Source organism: Solenopsis invicta, chromosome 2 (assembly GCF_016802725.1).
Source record: "Solenopsis invicta isolate M01_SB chromosome 2, UNIL_Sinv_3.0, whole genome shotgun sequence".
Taxonomy (NCBI): domain Eukaryota; kingdom Metazoa; phylum Arthropoda; class Insecta; order Hymenoptera; family Formicidae; genus Solenopsis; species Solenopsis invicta.
In genome coordinates this window covers 5,816,894-5,837,938 of record NC_052665.1, presented here as the reverse complement: position 1 = coordinate 5,837,938, position 21,045 = coordinate 5,816,894, and the positions used below count along the sequence as shown (strand labels likewise).

At 35.8% G+C, this 21,045-nt stretch overlaps 2 protein-coding genes across 4 annotated transcripts in view; one reads left to right on the top strand and one right to left on the bottom strand.

The window, feature by feature from the left end:
- The window catches only part of LOC105206542 (elongation of very long chain fatty acids protein 4), a 28,043-nt gene extending 13,511 nt beyond the window's left edge, over positions 1-14,532 (top strand). For 2 of the 3 annotated variants that reach the window (XM_039459645.1, XM_039459647.1), the window contains exons 2-7: positions 11,475-11,556; positions 12,258-12,445; positions 12,580-12,660; positions 13,112-13,283; positions 13,797-14,074; positions 14,188-14,532. In XM_039459645.1, the coding sequence (XP_039315579.1) occupies positions 11,475-11,556; positions 12,258-12,445; positions 12,580-12,660; positions 13,112-13,283; positions 13,797-14,074; positions 14,188-14,358 (972 nt within the window). In that variant the 3' untranslated portion in view covers positions 14,359-14,532. Of the gene's footprint in view, positions 1-5,901; positions 7,010-11,474; positions 11,557-12,257; positions 12,446-12,579; positions 12,661-13,111; positions 13,284-13,796; positions 14,075-14,187 lie in introns of those variants that run through there. The other variant, XM_039459646.1, reaches the window with a different exon arrangement.
- Positions 14,533-17,632: 3,100 nt separating this feature from the next.
- On the bottom strand, positions 17,633-21,000 carry LOC105200860 (coiled-coil and C2 domain-containing protein 2A). Its single transcript, XM_011168635.3, has 3 exons — positions 19,100-21,000; positions 18,841-18,992; positions 17,633-18,728 (listed from the first exon to the last, which is right to left on the bottom strand). Exons 1-3 carry the CDS (start codon positions 20,769-20,771, stop codon positions 18,180-18,182), a joined length of 2,373 nt encoding a protein of 790 aa, XP_011166937.2. The 5' UTR covers positions 20,772-21,000; the 3' UTR covers positions 17,633-18,179.
- Positions 21,001-21,045: the final 45 nt, after the last annotated feature.

The following is a 21,045-nucleotide window of genomic DNA, read 5'->3' as shown; positions in this document are numbered from 1 at the left end:
GTTGTCCTAAATTATTTTAAAAAATAATTTTGAAATAATAAGTAATCTAATAAATAGTTTCCTTCTTCTCTTTATATAAAGAGCTAGTAAAATCTTTTCATCTTTTTTATAATCAAATTCAAATCCTCGAAAAGAGAATCATTATCAAGGTCTTTCTAAGATTTTGTATCTAATTCGTGACTTATTACACGTGTACATACTAGTAATAGAATCTTGAGCAATTATTTCTACAATTCTTTTTTTCATTCCGATCGTTCTTATTTGACGATTACGACCTACGTCAACTTTTGATGCCGACATCAAACAATTACTATTTTGAATTCTGCGGTCCAGTCGGTTCAAAAGTTTTGCAATCAGGATGCGATTGGGATAACGTTCTGCATATAATCTTGCTGCACGTATACTTACACGGTGTGCTTTATTATAAATTAAATATATATCGGCGTATTTGTTGTTACTATAATGATGCATTCTTCTTTTACAATAATTTTCTTTTTATAAACAATTATTTTAAACAATAATATGCTCAGTCGCAAAAGGAAATCATGATAGATGCAATTTTTTTCATTATTTTTTTTATTTGTGTATTTGATACATCTCAACTTTCTCAGAGGTGACACCAGACATTACAAACTTTATGAATATTTTACTGGTCGCATCATCTAAGTATTTCACATAAAAGTAACTTTTTGTGAAAAAAGAATGTACCAATATAACAACAAATACAATGATATGTTTAGTTTACTGTGAAGCAAATTGTATAAACGTGCGTACGGAAAGATTTAATGCGAAGCATTATCCAAATTGCATACATTCCGATCGAAAATCTTTTGAGCATTAGATGATCTCGGAATAGTAGAGGAGAAGAAACACCCATGTTTATTTTATATGTAATTAAGTGCTGAAATATACTTTTCAAAAGTTTAGAAGTGTTCAAGAATAAAAATGACTTATAATTTAATTGTTAGCTGTTGTGCATTAGTATACTGGTAAAACTACAAAAAGTTATCAAACGAATAAGTCTATAAGCAATTGTTAGAATTCGTCACTTAATAATGAAAATAACAGGAATAGCGGTAATGTCCACAGTAGCCATGATACCTCCTTCTCTTCTAATTAATAAAACTATGTTGAAACTGGTGGTGATCGTCGGATAAGAATGATCGAAACAAAAGAGAAAATTTTAGAAATGATTGAAGACAATAAATTTACATTTGCGATAAGCAATTAGATGTTAATAACAGTTATGTAAAAGTTTACAAAATATTGAAAAATGAACAGTTACTTCCATTCTATCGTACATAGATACAAAGACAAAAATCTAAGAAATTATCTATACCAAGGATGGGCATAATTGACTTTTAATGATTAACGATCGATGAATAAAAATTTATTTGTTATTTAGCCTTTTGTAAATAATGAATAAAAATTTATTTGTTATTTGGCCTCTTGTAAATAATTAATAAAAATTTATTTGTTATTCAACTTTTTGTAAATAATGAATAAAAATTTATTTGTTATTCAGCTACTTGAAAATGATGAATAAAAATTTAAACCTTATTTAGTCACTCTTGAATAATAAATAAGCGTTTATCTTTATTTAATACATCTTGAATAAGGAAGAAAAATTTATTTTTCTATTCAATTCTTTTTGAATAACGAAATAAACAACTGAAATTATTATTATTTTTATTCTATAAATTCCATAATAAATGTAATAAATATATTATATTAAAAATTTTTAAAACTATGTTAACCGATAACATTTTTTTTCAAATGCTCCTTTACATTCTTTAATTATCAGTAAAATAATTATTAAAATATATATGATCAGTTAATGTTAAGATACTTATTTATTATGAACAAAATTATAAATTAATCTTTATTTGGTATTCAGTATTTATAGAATAAAAATAATAATAATTTTAGTCGTTTATTTTGTTATTTAAAGAAAATTGAATAAAAGAATAAATTTTTGTTCCTTATTCAAAATGAATTAGTAATATCACTATTTATATTAAATTGATTAATTTAATATAATAACTGATGTTATTGATGAAATTATGTTAACCAATAAATAAATTATTAATTATTATTAAATTATTAAAATATATATGTTCAGTTAATTGTAAGGTAATTATTTGTTATGAACAAAATTATAAATTAACTTTTATTTGTTATTCAGAATTTATAGAATAAAAATAATAATAATTTCAGTTGTTTATTTTGTTATTCAAAGAGAATTAAATAAAAAAATAAATTTTTGTTTCTTATTCAAGATGTATTGAATAAAGGTTGTATTGAATAAGTGATTATATTCATTATTTAAGAATAACTAAATAACTTTAAATTTTTATTCGTCATTTTCAAGCAGCTAAACAATGATTAAATTTTTATTCATCATTCACAAGTAGCTGAATAACCAATAAATTTTTACTTATTATTTATGAGATGCTGAATAACAAATAAATTTTTATCCATTATTTACAAGAGAACAAATAAATTTTTATTCATTATTTATAAGATATTTGTTGTAGAGGCGTTTATTGCGGAATAGTATTCGCTCAAGAAAACACACTTAAGACACGATTATAATTATTGAAATAATTAATATTCGAAATGAATAAAATCAAAATTTCAAATAAGCAGTTGTGTAAAAAAGAAAATCGCAGGGTCAACACGTACGGGAAAATAAACAAAAGTGAGTTATTTGGGTTCGAGACACCAACGAAATGAGCCGCTTAGATATAAATTTACAAACACATTCAGCATTTCTTCAGCATTTAAATGTTTAAATGGCAGTGACACTTGAAAATATTTACGCGGATGTTTGACTAAAAATGTAATATTCTTTATAAGATACATAACACTTTTTCGTCAGCATTTATGCACTGATAAATTAGTAAAATTAAAAAAAAAATGAATTATGGTACAATTTAGTTAGAAATGAAAGACTACATTGTAATGAATTTGCCCTAATTTTTATACTTGTTAACTGCTGCTAAAGCTAGCTGAATCAACGGAGTGAGTACCATTTAACCAAGGTCGAGTTCACTGATTTCTAACGGTACAAGTGTTTCTCTAGCGCTTGTTTCACTCGCTGTTCGAAATTAAATCGAAATTTACAGAGATCCTCGTTGAGAGTGATAAGTGTTCGCTTTCCTCCTTCTCACCCCAATTCCGGGTGACCTTTTTCTCTCGCTCCATCTTTGGTTTGTCTCCACGATAAAAAGCAGCAGTTTGGTGACAAATTGCTGACAAGTCCGACACTCGTTTATCTCGATATGGCGATATCGCGGTGATCATCGGTACCCAGTAACCCAGCTTCACATGCCTGCTGATGATGGTCCGGGCTTCCGTCGGCCCACTGAGCTTGATCCTGAGAGATCACGCGAAACAGGTTTCGTTTTGCTTCTTTTTTTTTCATTATTATACCGATATGGCTCGCGAGGCACGTCAACCGCTAAAACCGTTAAATTATCGGAATGCGCAATATTCAGACTGAGATATCGATCCTTTATTTTTGAAATCCTGTTATTAAAATCGCGCGCGGCATGTAAATTAGCGTCAAATAACTGTCGCGTATCAGATTTTGCCGAGGAACGTGATTTATTGGCAGTGCTACTGTTTCATCGAACAACGGGAGATGCGCGCGTGAGGCTTGCCCATTGAAATGCCATTTCATCATTTCAAATACGTTAAATGTGAGCGAGGACACGCGCTCGGGCGTTTCCGACACTTCAACATATTTACTTCCGATTAACGCAATGATTATCCGTACGAAAATGCACGTTTGACTTTCGTTTGATCTTTCGTAGAAGGCAAATACGTGTGGTAACAAAGGAAAGGAAACGAAAACGTGAAGATCGTTAAATTTCTGACAAATAATCATCTGCATATCGGATATGGCGAAACTATACTTTGCTTGCTTCCATGCAAGGATTCCAAGGTTCATCGCGTAGCGGAATCCTTATGCAATCCGTTTCTGTTCCATATCGCGAGGTTTTCACATACCGCAAAAATTTTCGGGGAGGAAGCCGCCTATCTTCCGGTAACACAGAAGAAACTTCCTCCTCTGCCGCGCGCGAGTCGCGCGAATCGATTATCGCGAGCGACAGAACGGACGTATAAGCTTTTTACCGCGAGACAGTTTTTACTGGCGGTGTCGGTGAAATCTGTGCGAATTCATAGATAAGTGGTGCCGGTCCATTTAAGCGTAAATGGTAAATCATGACTAGGTGAAAGGTAAACAGGAACCGATAGAAACCTCGGTGCGTGGACCAAACTATTTGGATTTTGGAACCGTGCTACACAGTCGGCGAGCGGTCCATTGACCCGTTTCAATTCACCGGATTATCGTTGACATAGGTTTTGTGCCCTCCCTCTTCTCCTCCTCCTCCTCCTCCTCCTCCTCCATCGCTTTCTCCTTGATCGCCGTTTTTCTTTTTGTGCTACCTTTGCCGAAGCTAAAAAAAAAAAAAGAAAAAAGAATCTTTTCGTCACTTCGACGAGAAAAATGATCGATCGATCTCTGATCTTATTTCGTATGTTGGAACAAGCAATAAAATGGGAGACGCGGCTATTGCGCGTTTAAAAAAAAAACAATATTAAACAACAATAAATTTTCTGTCATTGAAAATTAAATCGAGACTCAACGACTGTGAGCGTCACTTCTCTCAGGTCCTTTCTATTTATGTTTCTATCGTTTTCTAATATGCGTTTCACGTATCGTTCGGAGATCGTTGCCGTTCTGAGGTAATATTTTCTAAAGTTAACGAGAGGGAATCTCGATATTCTCTCGCGAGGTTTCTTCGTCCTTGCCGCGTCGCAACGTTCCGTTGTCCACTTTTCAGACACGATGCTGCCAGGCAGCAAAAAGGCGAGGAATTAAGCCTCTTGGAGCGCGAACGCGCGGAGGAGATGCTGTACGACTCTCGCCTGGAAAACGAGGCTACATCAGCAACGTGTAGCCGGTGGCACCTACATGACGGCATTCCGCCGTGAGTCCGAGGAACGAATATCGTTCCGGCACATTTTTGTTCGAGATGTTCTTCCGAAATGTTATCTCGCTTGTCCATCGTAGTTCGACCGATGTTATCTCGCGTTATCTCGCGTTATCTCGTATAATGATCGATGATTGATTGTAATACGCTGACGTCAGCAGCGTGATCGCAATAAACGATGAGATGAGGCTTTTTATCATTTTTTAAGAGGATTATTACAGACACGATACGCCTTTTATTTTGACAACGACTAGACGAAACACGAGACGATAAAATCATTAGACTTTATGCTGCCGATTGGAATGCAGAACAAGTTCGCTGTCACGGTCCATTTGTTAAAATTTACAGGTGATGTTTTAACGATTCTAACGGGGAATATCATTTCTGAAAGTGCACGAGAGCCCCAGCATGTCGGAAATGGAGTTCCGTTTAAAAAAAAATGTTTGGGCATAAAATTTTTACGTTTACCGGTTAAATTATATCCCTGCTGCCGTTGCGAGGTATACATTGTTCTTACAGAATCGTAATTTTTGTAAAAATGTGTTTAGACCAGCGCGCTTCCTAATTTCTTGAATACATTCTTACGTCTTGAAGTTGAGTTTTATTCAGCGTTACGTGGTGGTACTAAAAATCAACGTAAATTATGAAACTTGTAATTTATGAAACTTTTTAACGAAATAAAATTAGAATTTTACAAAAAGTGGAAAAGTTAAAAATTTAATTTCAAAAAAGGATGATGTTAAGACAATTTGTGCATCACGTTGCTTATAAGTAAAATTACATTTAGTTTCTGACAAGTATGTACGTGATTATACAAATTTTACTCCAACTAGAACGTGACAGTGATTTTTTTACAAATTTAATAAATATTTATATTAATTAAACAATTATACAATTATTTAATAAAATAATTATATTAATTATTATACTATTTATATAATAATTATATTTATATTAATTGATCAATTGAGTAATTGTTAAATTAACAAATTGAAGACCAATCCATCAAAAAACAGGCATCGAATTGGATACACAACATATGCCAATTAAAAAATGTTCGACGAATTAATTTTATGCTTGCACAACAAGCTTCCATTAAAATTCAATGAGCGATTATTAAGAACAGATTCGATACGCAAAGGTTTGAAAAGGTGGCGTTTGCTCAAACGAGTGAAAACTAGAATGTACGGTCATTCTCGCACTCTCGTACGCCTTATTTATCTTATTTCGAGGAGGTCAATTAGCGCACTCGGAAAATCGCCTCCAGGATTTCGAGTTCATCAAACTGCGAGCGGAAGTAGAAATCGCGCGGAGAGGAGAGGCGATCGTGGGCCGCCGTTGTCTCCGCTCGCAGATCCCAATCGCGATCACAGAGTGCGCGCGAAGGGGGGCATTTCGTCGCGGCGGTTAGGGGGTGGGATCCCGGTGGGATCCTCGATCCTACCGATCCTACCTCACGTGGTTCGCCTTGACCGATCTCGGCTGATCTATCCCCACGATCGATTCCCACCACGATCCACGGTTTTGGCCTCGTTTGCGTTTACGTCGCTCACGCTCGTGGAAAATACCACCTCCGACCTGCCGATCGACCACCACCAATGCCACGGATGGCGGAGGATACCAAAGTTATAAAGCGGACCGGCTAAGCTGACGCGCGGCGCTGCCACTTTGTCGAGCGACCACGACGACGACGACGACGACGAGGACGACGGCGACGACGACGTGCCCACGGTTTGTCTCGCCCGCTTTCAGTGAGAGAAGAGGAGAGGAATTTTTTTCCCCCGGCGAACGGACACCTCTCTCGCGCGGTGTCATCCTCTGAGGACACACCGGTCGTCGGGCCATGTCATTTTGACGTGGAGTCGCGGGTGCGGTTGTAACACACTGCCGGAAACGATCCCACGGCTACTACGCCCCCACGCAACTAAGACAGAGAGAGAGAGAGAGAGAGAGAGAGAGAGAAAGAGACCAAGGATCCGAAATTCGTGATTAAAGAACCGCGCCAGGTAAGACAGTCTTTTTCATCCCTCGAGAACGAGAGATCATTCTTAAGCCTAGCGTTACTTTTTACTTATGGGTGAATCGACTTCGCGATAGGAAACTTGATCGGCAAGTTTTTCCCTGCTTGTGCTCAATTATAGAGCAGTGCAAAGTTTACGGGCTATAGGTACACAGACGTAAATTGCTAATTACAAACATTAACTTTTTATAAAGCTGTCACGTAAAAATTCATTTTGTATTGCAAAATAAGGTAACAGTAGATAATAGAATATTCGTTTTTTAACCAACACATTTAGATATATTTAAATTTCTAATTTATGAAAGATTCTTAAAAAAAAATAGTTGAATATTAGTTATAAAATTCGATTAATAAAAGCTTCCAAAATTTAAATCCAACTTCAATATTTAAAAAAAAAGTAAAAAGTGTAAATAAGGAAGTATAAAAAATAGGATTCGGACTAACTTTCAGGAATAATGATTCAAATAACATAAGAAACAAAGTACCACTTATTTATTTATCGTAAACTAATCAGAATACAGTTAAGCTTACTTTACAGAGGCACATAAAAAGAATAACATAAATTAACAGTAAAAAAAACATGAAATTAAATTTTGGATCATTAAATTATTACGTAAAATATTATTTACAAAAGCGTTTATATTTTTGTATTTGAGTAATTTAAAATGACAGTTTACATGAAACTACGTGAAAAATAAGTATAAAATATTGAAAATTTATGAGGTATAATTATATTTTTTATTAACAAATAGAAAAAGTGTATATTTTATAGTCTCTATTTTTTTTAATATTTTGTATTACCTGCACATTTCGATATAGCAAGCAAAATCTTTCTGTGCTAATAAAGACATTAAGAATTACAATTTTCATAATATCATTCACACAAATGTATAAAATTATGAAAAAAATTCACACATATTAAAAAATTTACTTTTATTTGGAAACACGATTAATAATGCTGTAAAATCTTCTCAGGAGCAATTAAAATTAATAAGCACCTCTAAAAAAAATATTCTTACTGTTCATTATATCACGTTTTGCAATAATTGTAACAATTTCCATTGATTGCCACCTAAATGGAGTGCTTTTTTTAAAAAAATATGCTTCTATTCCATATTAGTAGCTTATTTCATACTATCTGCCTAAATGAAGCAATAACTTATTTTTAATTTAAGAACTCCAAAAATCATAATATAACCACTTGCTTTTCACAGTTTCTTTGTCGTGAGTCATGATAGCCTATACAAGCATTTAAATCGAGATGATTAAATATCTTGTAAAGGAAGCATTTAAAAAAAATGTTTTAATTTGAAAGTTATATAATCAGAAGAAGAAAAAATAATAGCAAAAAATTAATTTTTACAAAATCGTTTCTTTTAAATCATATAAAGATCATCGCAATTTTTAAAAATAGTATTATATTCTAATTTTATTATATTGTTTCTCTTGAGACCATGCAGGTCTTCTAAACAAATTTTTTTCTTAAATATTATTTTTTTAAGATATTCAAATGTCTCAATTTCAATGCTTTTTCACATACAATAATGATCACATAGATAACAATGCGTATAAATTAATTTTTTTTCTTAATTGTTTAAAAGAAATATATTTTTTATCATATTCTAATTTTATTATACATGTTCTCCTTGACCTTTTATGAAGAAATATTTTTCTTAAATGTTATCTTTTTAAGATATTCAATTTAAATACCTTAAATAAATGCTTTTCTACGTGTGTTAATGCGAATAGATAACAATTTGCACAAACTATTTATAATCTTTTTCAAATTGTTCAAAGAAAATACATTTACATATGTATATACAATTTATGAAAATCTATTTATAAATTCTTGAAAAACAGAGGTTTTACAGTCATTCTATTTTGCAATTTAGATACATTTTAGTTTTAAGCACCATATTAGTTATGCAATTCTCTTTATGATAATCAACTGAAAAAAATATAATAAAAATAATAAAATGAAAAAATATCTTATCAAAGTATTAAAAATTAAAATATTAGTTAAATATTTAATTAAAAGTTAACAAAAATTTATGCTACTTTTGAATTACGTATACCTTAAGTATATTAAAAATAAAAACAAAACAAAATTAAAAAAATATTTTTTGAATTTTAAATATTAATGGAACATTTATAGGCTTTATAAATATATAATTGACATGAATCGTATTTTTCAAGTATTAAAATAAACAAATATCGATATAAATAATAATTATATATATAGTTGGTGTAAACATATGTATATTAGAAATATAAAAAAATTAAATATTTTATAATGTGAGTTTGTTTCAAAGAGCACTTATAATTTTTCTATTAATTGCGTCAACCTTATAAATTCTTTATTAACATAAATAAATTTTACAAGAGCTATATTTTCTCTTCTTCTCTCTTTTAAAAAATTTTTCAAAAGAAACTATCTCAGTTAAAGCTTCTTACAAGTTTATCGGATTTATTTATATGGATTTATACTTATATCGTTTCTTACAAGTTTAACTTTCGCTTGATTCACATTGCTTATCTGCTTCGCGAAGCTACATCTGTCGAGCTAGATGCACTTGAATAAAGATCAGGGTTCATTTTAACAAAGAATTTTAAAGATTTCTCTCATTCGTGTCTGCCTATCTGAATACTCCATTCAAAATGAAAGTGCAGTTTTCACATTGTCACGTATCATACGGTGCTTAATGACCGTATTGATAATTATAATGATGGTTGTAAGTAATTATTAACTAAAATTTAATGAATAATCGCATTTTCTCGTTATTAATAGTTATACAATGCAAATTATTTTTGTGGCAATTAATACATCATTAGCGTCAGCATTATCATTAACATTCGTTGATTCGGCTTGCGTGTTAAGGAGAAACGCTGCATGAATTATTGGGTGTTCAAATGCTTATGACTTTGATCAAGAATGTACAATTTTCCTCCGTTATTTATTAAAGAGCTTTCACATCCTCTTTCAATTTATCATCCGTGTAAAAGAAAAGAAACGGTTCCGGAGACCTGACCGTTTCATTATTTATTCTTCTTCGTATAAATAATAGTTAATATTTAGGTCTTTAAATAATCAAATTCTGCCGAGAATGTCGTCTTCCTCGGTGATGATAGTTAACATTAAATATTTGGTACTCAGCATAACACTTGGAAAAAAAATTGTCTACATCTGATTTAAAGTGTGCAATACGAATGCATGCGATGAGTACGATCGTGTTTGCTGACATATGCACAATGACATGTTGGTAAATGATACGTTGCAGTGAAGTAACTTTGTTACGCGCCGCTTTCACGGCTAAAATCTTTGCTCAAAAAGCTTTTCGATTTTTCTTTAAATTCTCTAATAAGTTTTCCTTGTAACTCTCTCCCTTGCGGAAAATCTTTTTGACATGTATTATGTGCTACGAGATAGAGATTTATTTCGTGTCTTTAGAAAAAGATGAAATCTCTTCTGTCATTCTGTGAAGCAATCATTCCGATTGCCGTTGCGAAACGAATTACAAAGAAACAGCCAAATTCATTCGTTTTTTTAAAGATGCTTACTTAAATATTCGCGGCAATTACGCCAGTAGTTTAATGCGAGATCGCTCGCTCAAGGAAAGTAACTTTCCTCAAAGGATATGGTAGTTGATGGATCGTCGACTTGACAACAAGCTGCTTAGAGAAAGAAGGGAAAAAAAATACAGAAAGAAACAAGTGTTCGCGTCGGGACACGTTTATGGCGACTTCGGGAGATAGCGGTAATAGTTTCTTCGGAGCGTGAAAGTTATGTTCCGCGGTACATACGGCGAGTGAACGACCGGATGATGTGCATCGAGGAAACTGCTATTAAGAACTAATTGCAAGCTGATGCACGTACAGCATGTTTCGTTTAGCTAATCGACGCTGTGTCGATTTCTCATATATCTTAATATTACACGCATGAAAACGCACGCGATTTATTCGTCCTGGACGCGTGTACTTTCCTCTGCTCATTTAATTATATTTTTAAATTAAAAAAAAGGATAATAGAAAAAAATATAAAAAAAATTTTTTTTTATCATTCTTTTGAAAAAATATCTTTTTCCAATTACGAAATAATTAAACACGTGCATCGAAATGCTGTGTGCCAATTATTTTTCACGAGGTGGCAATTTTTTATTGCACATTCATTCAATGTGCTACGTCAGTATAAAAAAAAAGTATGTCAACAATAAAGTGCATCGAATGCAACAATAAGAAATTTTGCCTCGTTGTACTTAAACGCTTTGATTGAAATAATCCTAATCTCGTTAAATCACTCACTACGAATTAATCGATGTAATTTGCTGCAACTTGTGTGACAAGAACATTAGTTTACAATTAAATCGGAAATTTACTTTATTTAGTTATTCATGAATGCAAGTTGCCGAGGGTTAATAAAGCAGTTGTTTTGCACGATATTCTTTACATTGCAGGCGATGGCGAGCCTCATTAATTCAACATCACAATTCATCGACGATGTTTATGACTACTACCTCTGGACATTGTCCCTTGCGGGTAATTCGTTATAAAATCTTTATTGTATCAAATTATTACATCAGAATTTTTGTCATATTTAATATTAAACTGTATAATTATAAAGGTTGATATTTATTATTTATACTCTCTTAATTTAAATCAGTGAAAACTCACTGATTTGCAGTGCATATTCACTGTTTGTTGCAGTTATAAGTATACCACTGCGAATCAGTGAATATTCACTGTTTGTACCAGTGACATTGCCTCGTCGCTGTCTAAATCAATGAGTTTCCAATAACCTGTATAATTACTCACAGTAGTTACGTCTTCAGCATTAATCGACTATTATTAATGTGTATATTAATACTTACCTCGGGGCTATGAGTTCATGATGTAAAACACAAACTGGACATACACCACTTGTCAAATAGAGTACAAAATCAAACTCGACCTTATACCGCCGGACAAACGCATTTATAATCGGATAAACGCATTTTGGCGGGATTTCACTATTTCATCAGTGAATTTGTCATAGTTCACTGATTGTTTAGTGAAATATTGAGTCTCTGATGGAATCAGTGAAAATTTCACTGATTTAAATTAAGAGAGTAAATTATATAAATTTATTTATAAAAAATAGTGGAAGTTGATTTAATTGCGTCAAACTATTGAGTGTTATAAATGAATAAGGTACAGCTTGAGAAATCTTTAGAATATCGTTGACATGGTCCGATTTGCAGATGAAAGGACGAGGGGATGGTTATTGGTTGACTCGCCGAAACCAACGTTAATTTATACGATGTTGTACCTCCTCATTGTCTGGGCGGGTCCTAAGGTCATGAGGAAACGAAAAGCTTTCAAATTAACGTGGGCATTGGTGCCCTACAATTTTGCCATGGCCTGCCTCAACGCTTATATTGCCATTCAGGTGAATATCATTTCGTGCCCTCGATGATGGGAAAATATCATGGATACGTACCTTCATTTTTTACATTTATCTCTACGCACAGTCACTTTCACTCGAAAGTGGGTGCCCATTATATCTTTCTGTATTCTTTACAGTTGTTCGTAGCTTCCACAAGGTTACAGTATAGTTACGTGTGCCAGCCAATAAAGCACATCACGCGTCCCGATGAACTTCAGGTGAGAGAATTATCATAAAATGAAGAGAGTAATTTAAAAAAATGTCTATTAAAAATAAATCTTCTTTTTTTCTGTTTTGTCACGCTAAAATTACGATGTGTCTGAAAAGAAAAAAGAAAAGATTAATTTGTTAATATAATAATGAAGCACTAGAAAGTGCAAAAAAGTTGTAAAAGAAAGCTTGTTTAATCTGGCATAAATTAGACATTAATAAAAAAAAGTCTATTAAAAATAAATGTCTTTTTTTATTTTGTCACGCTAAAATTATAATGTGTCTAAAAAGAAAAAAAAATTAATTTATTAATATACTAATGAAGCACTAGAAAGTGCAAAAAAGTCTTAAAAAAAAGTTTATTTGATTTGGCATAAATTAGACATTAATAAAAGGATTTTTACATACGATGCATGTAAAGGGAAATTTTTCAGAAATTTGATATTTTTTTGTGTTCAGATTGCTCACGCAGTTTGGTGGTATTACTTTAGCAAACTTCTGGAATTTTGTGACACGTTCTTCTTCATTTTGCGGAAGAAGGACAGTCAGTTGAGCTTCCTCCACGTCTATCATCACTCTACCATGTTCTCGTTATGGTGGATCGGAATTAAATGGGTTCCGAGCGGATCCAGTAAGTGTATTTTCGTTTCAACGTTAATTACAGTGTGCGATTAATCATTTCCTTAAATTGACTTACTAATTGGCTAACTAGCTGCCAACGTTTAGATCGGCTTGAATGGCGTTGATGATAGTTACATATTGGCGGCAGTGAGATTATCTTTAGATAAATGTTAATAGCATTCGCCAAGTGCAGTTAAAAGTTTGCGCGATGGAAATACTTAAAGGCCGTAAACGTTGATTACGCTTTTGTCTCTTACGACAGACAATTATTAAAATTTATTATTATAGATGGTTATTAAAATTGAAAGATTATACACAGTAAAAAATAAAATGTAATTTTAACATTTTTCCCAAAAAGTCCACTCTAAATTTTAAGTTAAAATAACTCAAAAGTTATTTTAACTTAAAATTTAGAGTGGACTTTCTGAGACATTTTATTTTTTACTGTGTAACAGACGATTGTTAAAATTTATGACAAAAAATACATGCGATAAAAGATTCTTATATTTCTGCATACTTGCAGCTTTCCTGCCAGCGATGGTAAACAGCTTTATCCATGTGCTGATGTACTCGTACTACGGACTCGCCGCGTTGGGTCCTTCGGTAAGCAAATACCTCTGGTGGAAGAAGTATCTGACGATCCTTCAACTCATCCAGTTCACGACCGCCTTGATTTTGGGGATCAACGGTATCCGATCGAGATGCGACTTCCCTCTCTGGATGCAGTACGCCCTCGTGATCTACATGTTCTCCTTCATCATCCTGTTCGGAAACTTTTACGCCAAAGCCTACATAGCAAAGGTCAGACGCGGATTTCGTGCAAAATCTGGAACGCGTTATCTACTTATCTCTCGCACCCATCTCGCGCGCGTGTCTTTGTTATCGGTCCATGACTAACGTTTAATTGTTTGCAGGGTAAACAGGTGTACGCGGAGAAGCGGCTCAAGAGGATAAGAGCCGCCGAAAAGGTGTCAATGAACAAGCAGCTCGACGACGCGATCAGCAACGGGAAGGTTGCGAACGGGCACGCAAACGGACACACGAACGGTTACGCGTACGAGACGTCCAAGAAGAAGGCCCAATGAGGGTGTCCTCGTCGGGAGATGAGGGCCCCATCCACGGCACTCGCGATGCACGGCGAAGAAGAAGGAGTAGTTACGGACATTAGTCGGCGTCGAGCAGTGCGTTGTGGTCGACCGAGGGGGGGGGTTTAACATAAAAAAACATGCGCGTTACTTTCGATTTTATTTTATTAACATTGCTGTTATGTAACTGTGTTTGCTGGGCAGCTTTCTTCTTTCCCCTTGCCCCTTTTTTCGTTTTTTTTATTTTTTTATGTTAAACTACCCCCCCCCCGGTCGACCACAACGCACTGCTCGACGATGTAATGTCCATGTTAGTTGTAATTTCCCACTCATAAGAAAAATAACAGTTACATAACAGTTGTATCATATTTGTTATACAGCCCTGTCGAAAATGTACGATTAAAACCGATAAAAAAAAAAGTAATCCGAATCGATCGGAATTTCTGCACCGAAAATATAGTATTAAAACCGATTGAAAATAAAAACCTAATCAAAACCCAGATAGATTTATTAAAACAGAATACATTAATATAAATGTAATAAATGTTTAATTTACAAAAAACATTTCTTGTATCTTTTTCGTTAACAAGGATTATAAAAAAAGATTAAATTTGAATTAAACATTTCATTTAAGTACAAAATTAAATAACAATACAAATTGTTATTTACAAATAAAAATATAAAATTTTATATGGAACAGCGTTCCACACATACACATCATGTTTGAAAAAAGTGAGAGTGAGTATTCGTCTCAAGGTTACAATAATCAGCTCCTAAAAGTTTCACTGAAGTATGAGAGTATGAGCTGGAGAGTCGGCCGCCGTGACGCCTAGATATAACGCATGTGGCCGCACTCGACTGACGAGAAAATCTCCCACGGCGTGGCCACCTAGTGGTGGCGCCAGAACTCACTTGTTAAATCCATTTTAATTCAAAATTACAGAATTTCATAAATTATAATTAAATCAAATTTTAATGCAATGTGACACGTTGAGACGCTAACAATTCTTATGTACCATTTTTAAATAGATATTTTGATGACAATACTATAAATCACGTTAACAAATTTGTAAAATTGTCCGAAAGCTATGTTTTTCTTTGGCAATTAATAATTCTTGACAACCGTCAAGAAAAAAATAGTTTCCGAACAATTTTACAAATTAGTAAAAATGATGTACAATGTTATTTTATCAAAATAGCTTTTTATTTAAAAAATAGCACGCAAGAATTTTTAGCCTTTCAGCATATCATTTCTCGCTACTAATGTCAGGATTTTGAAACGTGGTCGCTGAGAGTATTTAGGAGTCTTAATGCAAATGAATTAAAATTTTAAAAAATTTATATATTATGCATTACACTTAAATCATTCACGAAAGCGATATTAAAATCAATTACGATTCGTATATAATTAAAACCGATTACCTTTTAATCCGCTCGTGGATTGAATCGATTAAAACAGATTAAAATCAATTAAAAAGGATTCCGTTTTAATAGGTTTTAATCGCACATTTTTGGCAGGGAGGAGTCGTATTAATAATTCAGTTTTATAACAGTCATATTATTAAAATAAAATGTTTGTTATATAAACCTGATAAACGGCAGTTATATGACTGTTATAAGTTATTGTGTTGTAATATCAACAATTCAATTTTACATAACTACAATATTACTAGAATGTAAAAATTCGTTATATAACGTGACACACACAAGTTATATAACTATTATTTACTGTGTTTGCTGGGTGATTTCTCGTTTGGATTCCGCACCTTGTCGGGTTAGTAGTGCTTTCGCGAGGCGAAAATTAGCACCGTGATTCTAAAGTTATCAGATCAGCAATTGTACATTTGCGGCGCCACACTGATTCTAACAGCTGTACATATTAACGAATATACCTTGAAAAGAAGATCTAAAACCGTGCGCGTTTCGTAGTGCGATTAACACGATGGGCCTGAAAGAATGAGAGTTCGTAAAAAAGATCGTTTGCTTTTCTGAAGAATATTTTTGATATTTACCTGAATCATCATACAATATATAAACCTTTCCGCTTCAGCCTAATACGTATTTATTCATGTACGTACATGAGGCTGAAGCGGAAGGGTTTATATATTGTATGATGATTCAGGTAAATATCAAAAATATTCTTCAGAAAAGCAAACGATCTTTTTTTCAAGGGGCAATCAGAGTAGATAAGTAAATAAAATTTTTTTCTAAGTGTAAGATTATTTGGAAAAAAAAAAAATCGCGTAACGGGAAAGAGGGAAATGTGCGTATGTGTGCATGTATAAATAAAAAATAAGCGTACGGATAGGGGAAAAGGAAAAAGGAGAAGAACGTGAAGGGGTTTTTTTAACAAAGTGGATGAAGAGTTTACGTAAAGGAAAGGGCTGTCGCAGAAGGGCTGAGGCTACATTTCCTAGAAAGAACGCTCAAAATTCAATGCGACTCGTGAGTTTGTAAAAATTTCATAACGAGATGTATGCGTGTGTGTGCGTATAATACGAGGCAATTGACTCGATCAAACTTTGCAAGTGCCGTTTCGCAAACGAGCAGCAGTATGAATTAATATTTTAGAGGTCCCAATCCGAGAAGCCTATTCAGTCATATTCCTGATCGATCCGCACGGAAACGGGGAGATACGCGATATACGGAGGTCCGCTCGCGCTTTCGTCAAAACACCTACGTTTAAATAGAATAAAATATAGTCTACAGATTTTTATTCGTTTTTAAGCGTAACAGATTTCGATACCAAAAAGAAAACAAAAATACATATAATCAGTTAGACGAGAATTTTTCTACCAACGGACGATTTTCTACAACGAATAATAATTATTCTGATATATACATATAAGTAACGATACTTTTGTTGCAATGAGAACTATGAGCACAGCAATAAAAAAAAAAAATAATTCGTATCAATAAAAGAAAAGTGCAGCAGAGAAAATGTTCATCGCGATTGTTCTATCGCGTGTCGTAAATCACGATAAATCTGCCCTTCGTCCAGTACGATTTGTATTCCTATTTATGAAAATTTCCTATAGAAATTTACGAACGGCAGCTGGCAAGTGAATAAATTGCAGGATTAATTTCGACGATGGATCATGTTTATTTGCGCGGGAATCGTGTGTTTCCTCCTAACACATTTCTCTTAGGCAATTATATTATATTGTTAATGTGTTTACATGAATACATATATATCATTATAACGTGTAACGGATGCAATTGTTATAAAAAATGGCATTGCTGCGCAGTGCTTAAGGCAAAGAAATGCATTATGTTAATTCTTCACGATTTACGTTTATTTGTCCTTGCAACAAGCTCTTTTACAAAGTTTTCTTATCGATTAACATCATTTAATTGCCAGATCAAATATTATGTATAAAATGACTTTTTTGCGTTATTTTATTGTATATATCTTAAAATTAATAAAATTACTTTAAAGCAAGCACACAGTATTGCACGCAAATTAATGACTTCAGGCAGTGGCTGTACAATAAATCGTAGTCTTTCACGACGTAACGCGATGGAAAGGTGCTGCATGGAAAGGTGAAAATATCGAGAATGATCAGATAGCTTTCGAAACGTGAACCATTGAAATATATGTATTTAATTTCATCTATGGTTTCTTTTTATTATTAATTCATGCTGTATTTTAGCCGTGTAATTTCTAAACGATTCGTTTATTCTTTCGAGACAGTTTTTCTTATTTGTGTTGTGATTAAATAATATTTTAATTATTTGATTTTTTTACAATTGGAAAAATTTCAAATATCTTGGAGAAATGGACAATTTATCAGCGAAAGAAAAGCAATTCAATGTCGCGATTAACCGCGACTTCGTAAAATCGCTAGAGCCAGCCACATCGAGCACGTCTTGCCAACGTATCGCTGTGTGTGGCAAACGAGAGCAAATTCAACGGGGCCCGTGATACTGTGGACCTTTGTAGAAGCTATTTGCTCCGCCAGTTCGTCAAGGGAGGTCTGACGCAGGTGTAGGAGGAAACCGTGTGTGTGATAAGCTCTGTACAATTGTTTCAGATCCCTCTTGTCTACCTGGCGCATCACATCGCTCGGAATGTCGGAAACGAAACTTCGCAAAATACTGACCGCGTGACGATTGAATATCGTCGTTAAACCGAGAGCGCTACGCCAGTCAGACAATTTGTCTCGCAAGTATTGCTCCATTTCCGGCGCACCTTCCTTCTCCTGCGCCTCTTCCTCGGATATTTGTATCACTGTTGGTTCCAACGTCTGAACGGAACGATTGCTGGTCGATGTGGCGACGGGTGGCACGAGTGGCCTCCAGTCTTTGCTGTTTGCCACGTTGTACCTCAAGTTATGAGGCAGAATAGATTTGTGCATGTTCTCCCATATCTACAATAGAAAAACTCTCATATAAGATCAGAGTGAGAAAATAAATAGGTCACGAGGTGGGAAAGCGACATGAATTTGTGATTGCTACGAGAAAGAAATTGTTTATACTAACGCCAGAGTGATTGATCAGGCGGTATACTTTGATCAACGAAGAGCGACTGTCGCTCAATTTATAGCGATCCCCGATCTCGGGATCCCAGAGGACGACGTCGTTTCCGTCGATGCTCAAAACAAACGCGGTCCATCGGCTTATCTGTGAGGAACCTGCAAGTAACGTCATTCACAAGCACATTCTGAATGAAACATCCCGCTCCGATGCATATCGATCGGACAGAATTAACGATACTGACAGTTTGCGTAACAATACGTACCTAACAATACGTACGACTGCAAACCGAGAGCTTGCAGCAGCGTTGCGAGCAAGGCCGCTCTTCCGTAGTGATCCACCTTGTTGACGTTTAAGGCCTGGCGCGGTGGGACCGGGCCGTAGTGCATCGGCAAGGACGGCAGAAGCATGGTGAGCCGCGCAGCGTCGTCGGGAGTCTCTACCCCGGCTACCTTGTAGGGCGTCGCCAGGCAGCGTTGGATCCCCTTTAACAAAGTATCGAGGGCGTTAGCTTCCAAGGACTTGGCGTTGCCGGGCTGCTCCAGCTTCATCAGCACGTAGATCCGGGTGTGCGATCGCCCCGGACTGGCTTGCACGTAGCCGAACGACAATACGGGACTGAACAGGGGAGACAGGGCGATCCACCGCTCGAGTTCCTGATAATTCCTGTGACTTTCGAGGGGTATTCTCGTCTCGCCCAGCCACTGCTGACCCCAGACGGGGTGCTGGTCATACAGGCGGAATTTTACGCAATGGTCGCCGTTCTGCCTGGGCAGCTCGAAGTGTATGGTCTGCTGCCAGATGGGTGCGGGCCCTTCCGCCGTTGCGGTCGCGTGAACGACGTTGCCCCATTCCACCTCTAGCAGAGGAGTGACTAGCGCCGATTCCTCCCTCACCGGCACCTCCACCCCTCGTACGATGGTGACGGCGAGAATCGTTTTCCCTATGGGGGGATGATGCCTACGACCGCTGGACGACGGCCTGAGCGGCCGACTGGCCTGGAACAGATTCTTCAAGGATACGTCCAGCAGAGAGAACGCGGACTGCTCGGTCACGACGATGTCCGGCGATTTCGACTCGCTCGGTAGCGCTCTGCGAGTCACGCCGACGTCCGCCAGGTTGAAGACCAGAGCCGGGTCTATCAGCAGAAAATGCTTGACATCTTTCTTGCTGGTGGAACGCTTGTGGGGTCGCGACAAGAAGAGACTGTTCTGCGGATCGTTCGGGTCGTTGCTCGGTCTGTAGAGTAACGCGCTGTTGCTCTCCTCGGGCTCCTCGCTGCTGCCGTACATCGACAGGGAGACAGTGCAGACGACGGTTCCAGCGTGCATCCTACCCGAGCTGTCGCCGATCGCGAAATCTACGTCCACCTTGTGATCTCTGACGCTACGTCGAGGCAACAGTAACGGGAGCACGCTGGACGCCCCGTGTCGTGCGTGCACCTGTATCGAGAGATTGTAGCATTCCGAATGTCTGATCAACAATTTGTACAGTTTGCGGTTGAACGGCCCGTTCGACGTGCATATCGTCTTCCCCTTGAAAAGCAGGGAGACCGAGACGATCTCGGGGATCGTCGTCCCGGCGTGTTGGTTTTCTTCGCGCGGCGGGGAAACGCGAACTTCCCGCACCGCGATCTCGACGAGTTTCCCGCGAAAACGTGGCCGTGACTCATAGTCCAGCGGTTTGACGTCGCCGAGTCGATAAGGCTTGACGATCCTGTCGGTGAACGGACTCTCGGAAACGTAAAGTCCGTCCTCGGCCGACGAGTCTCTGCCGTTCGACACTCGCGACGCTCTCTTGCTCCTCGTGAGCACCTCACTCGTTTTCTGATCGTCATCGATCACCGGATACGCGTAGCAGAGGCTAAAATCTTCCTCGGCTTTGTCTTGCGAGCCTCGCGCGAATCCGGTTACGAAATCGATGTGAGAAGAAGACATAGCGCGGTTATAAAAAGAGAAGAAAAGATTTTACTCCGCTTCCCTACGCGATTTGTTTTTTGCATTACAACCATTATTTATTATATTTAATACATTTTTTAGCAAATAATGTAAAAATTTCTAATCTATTTTTAACATGTATATTATGTTTGTTTTTCTCGCCGCACAATTGTAGAACTGCTGCAAGCGTGATCTCATGTGTCATGCGGAACCCAAGTTGACGTTTGTTTTGGCGTCCATAGCTTCTCAGTTGCCAGGGCAACGAGCCTCGTGG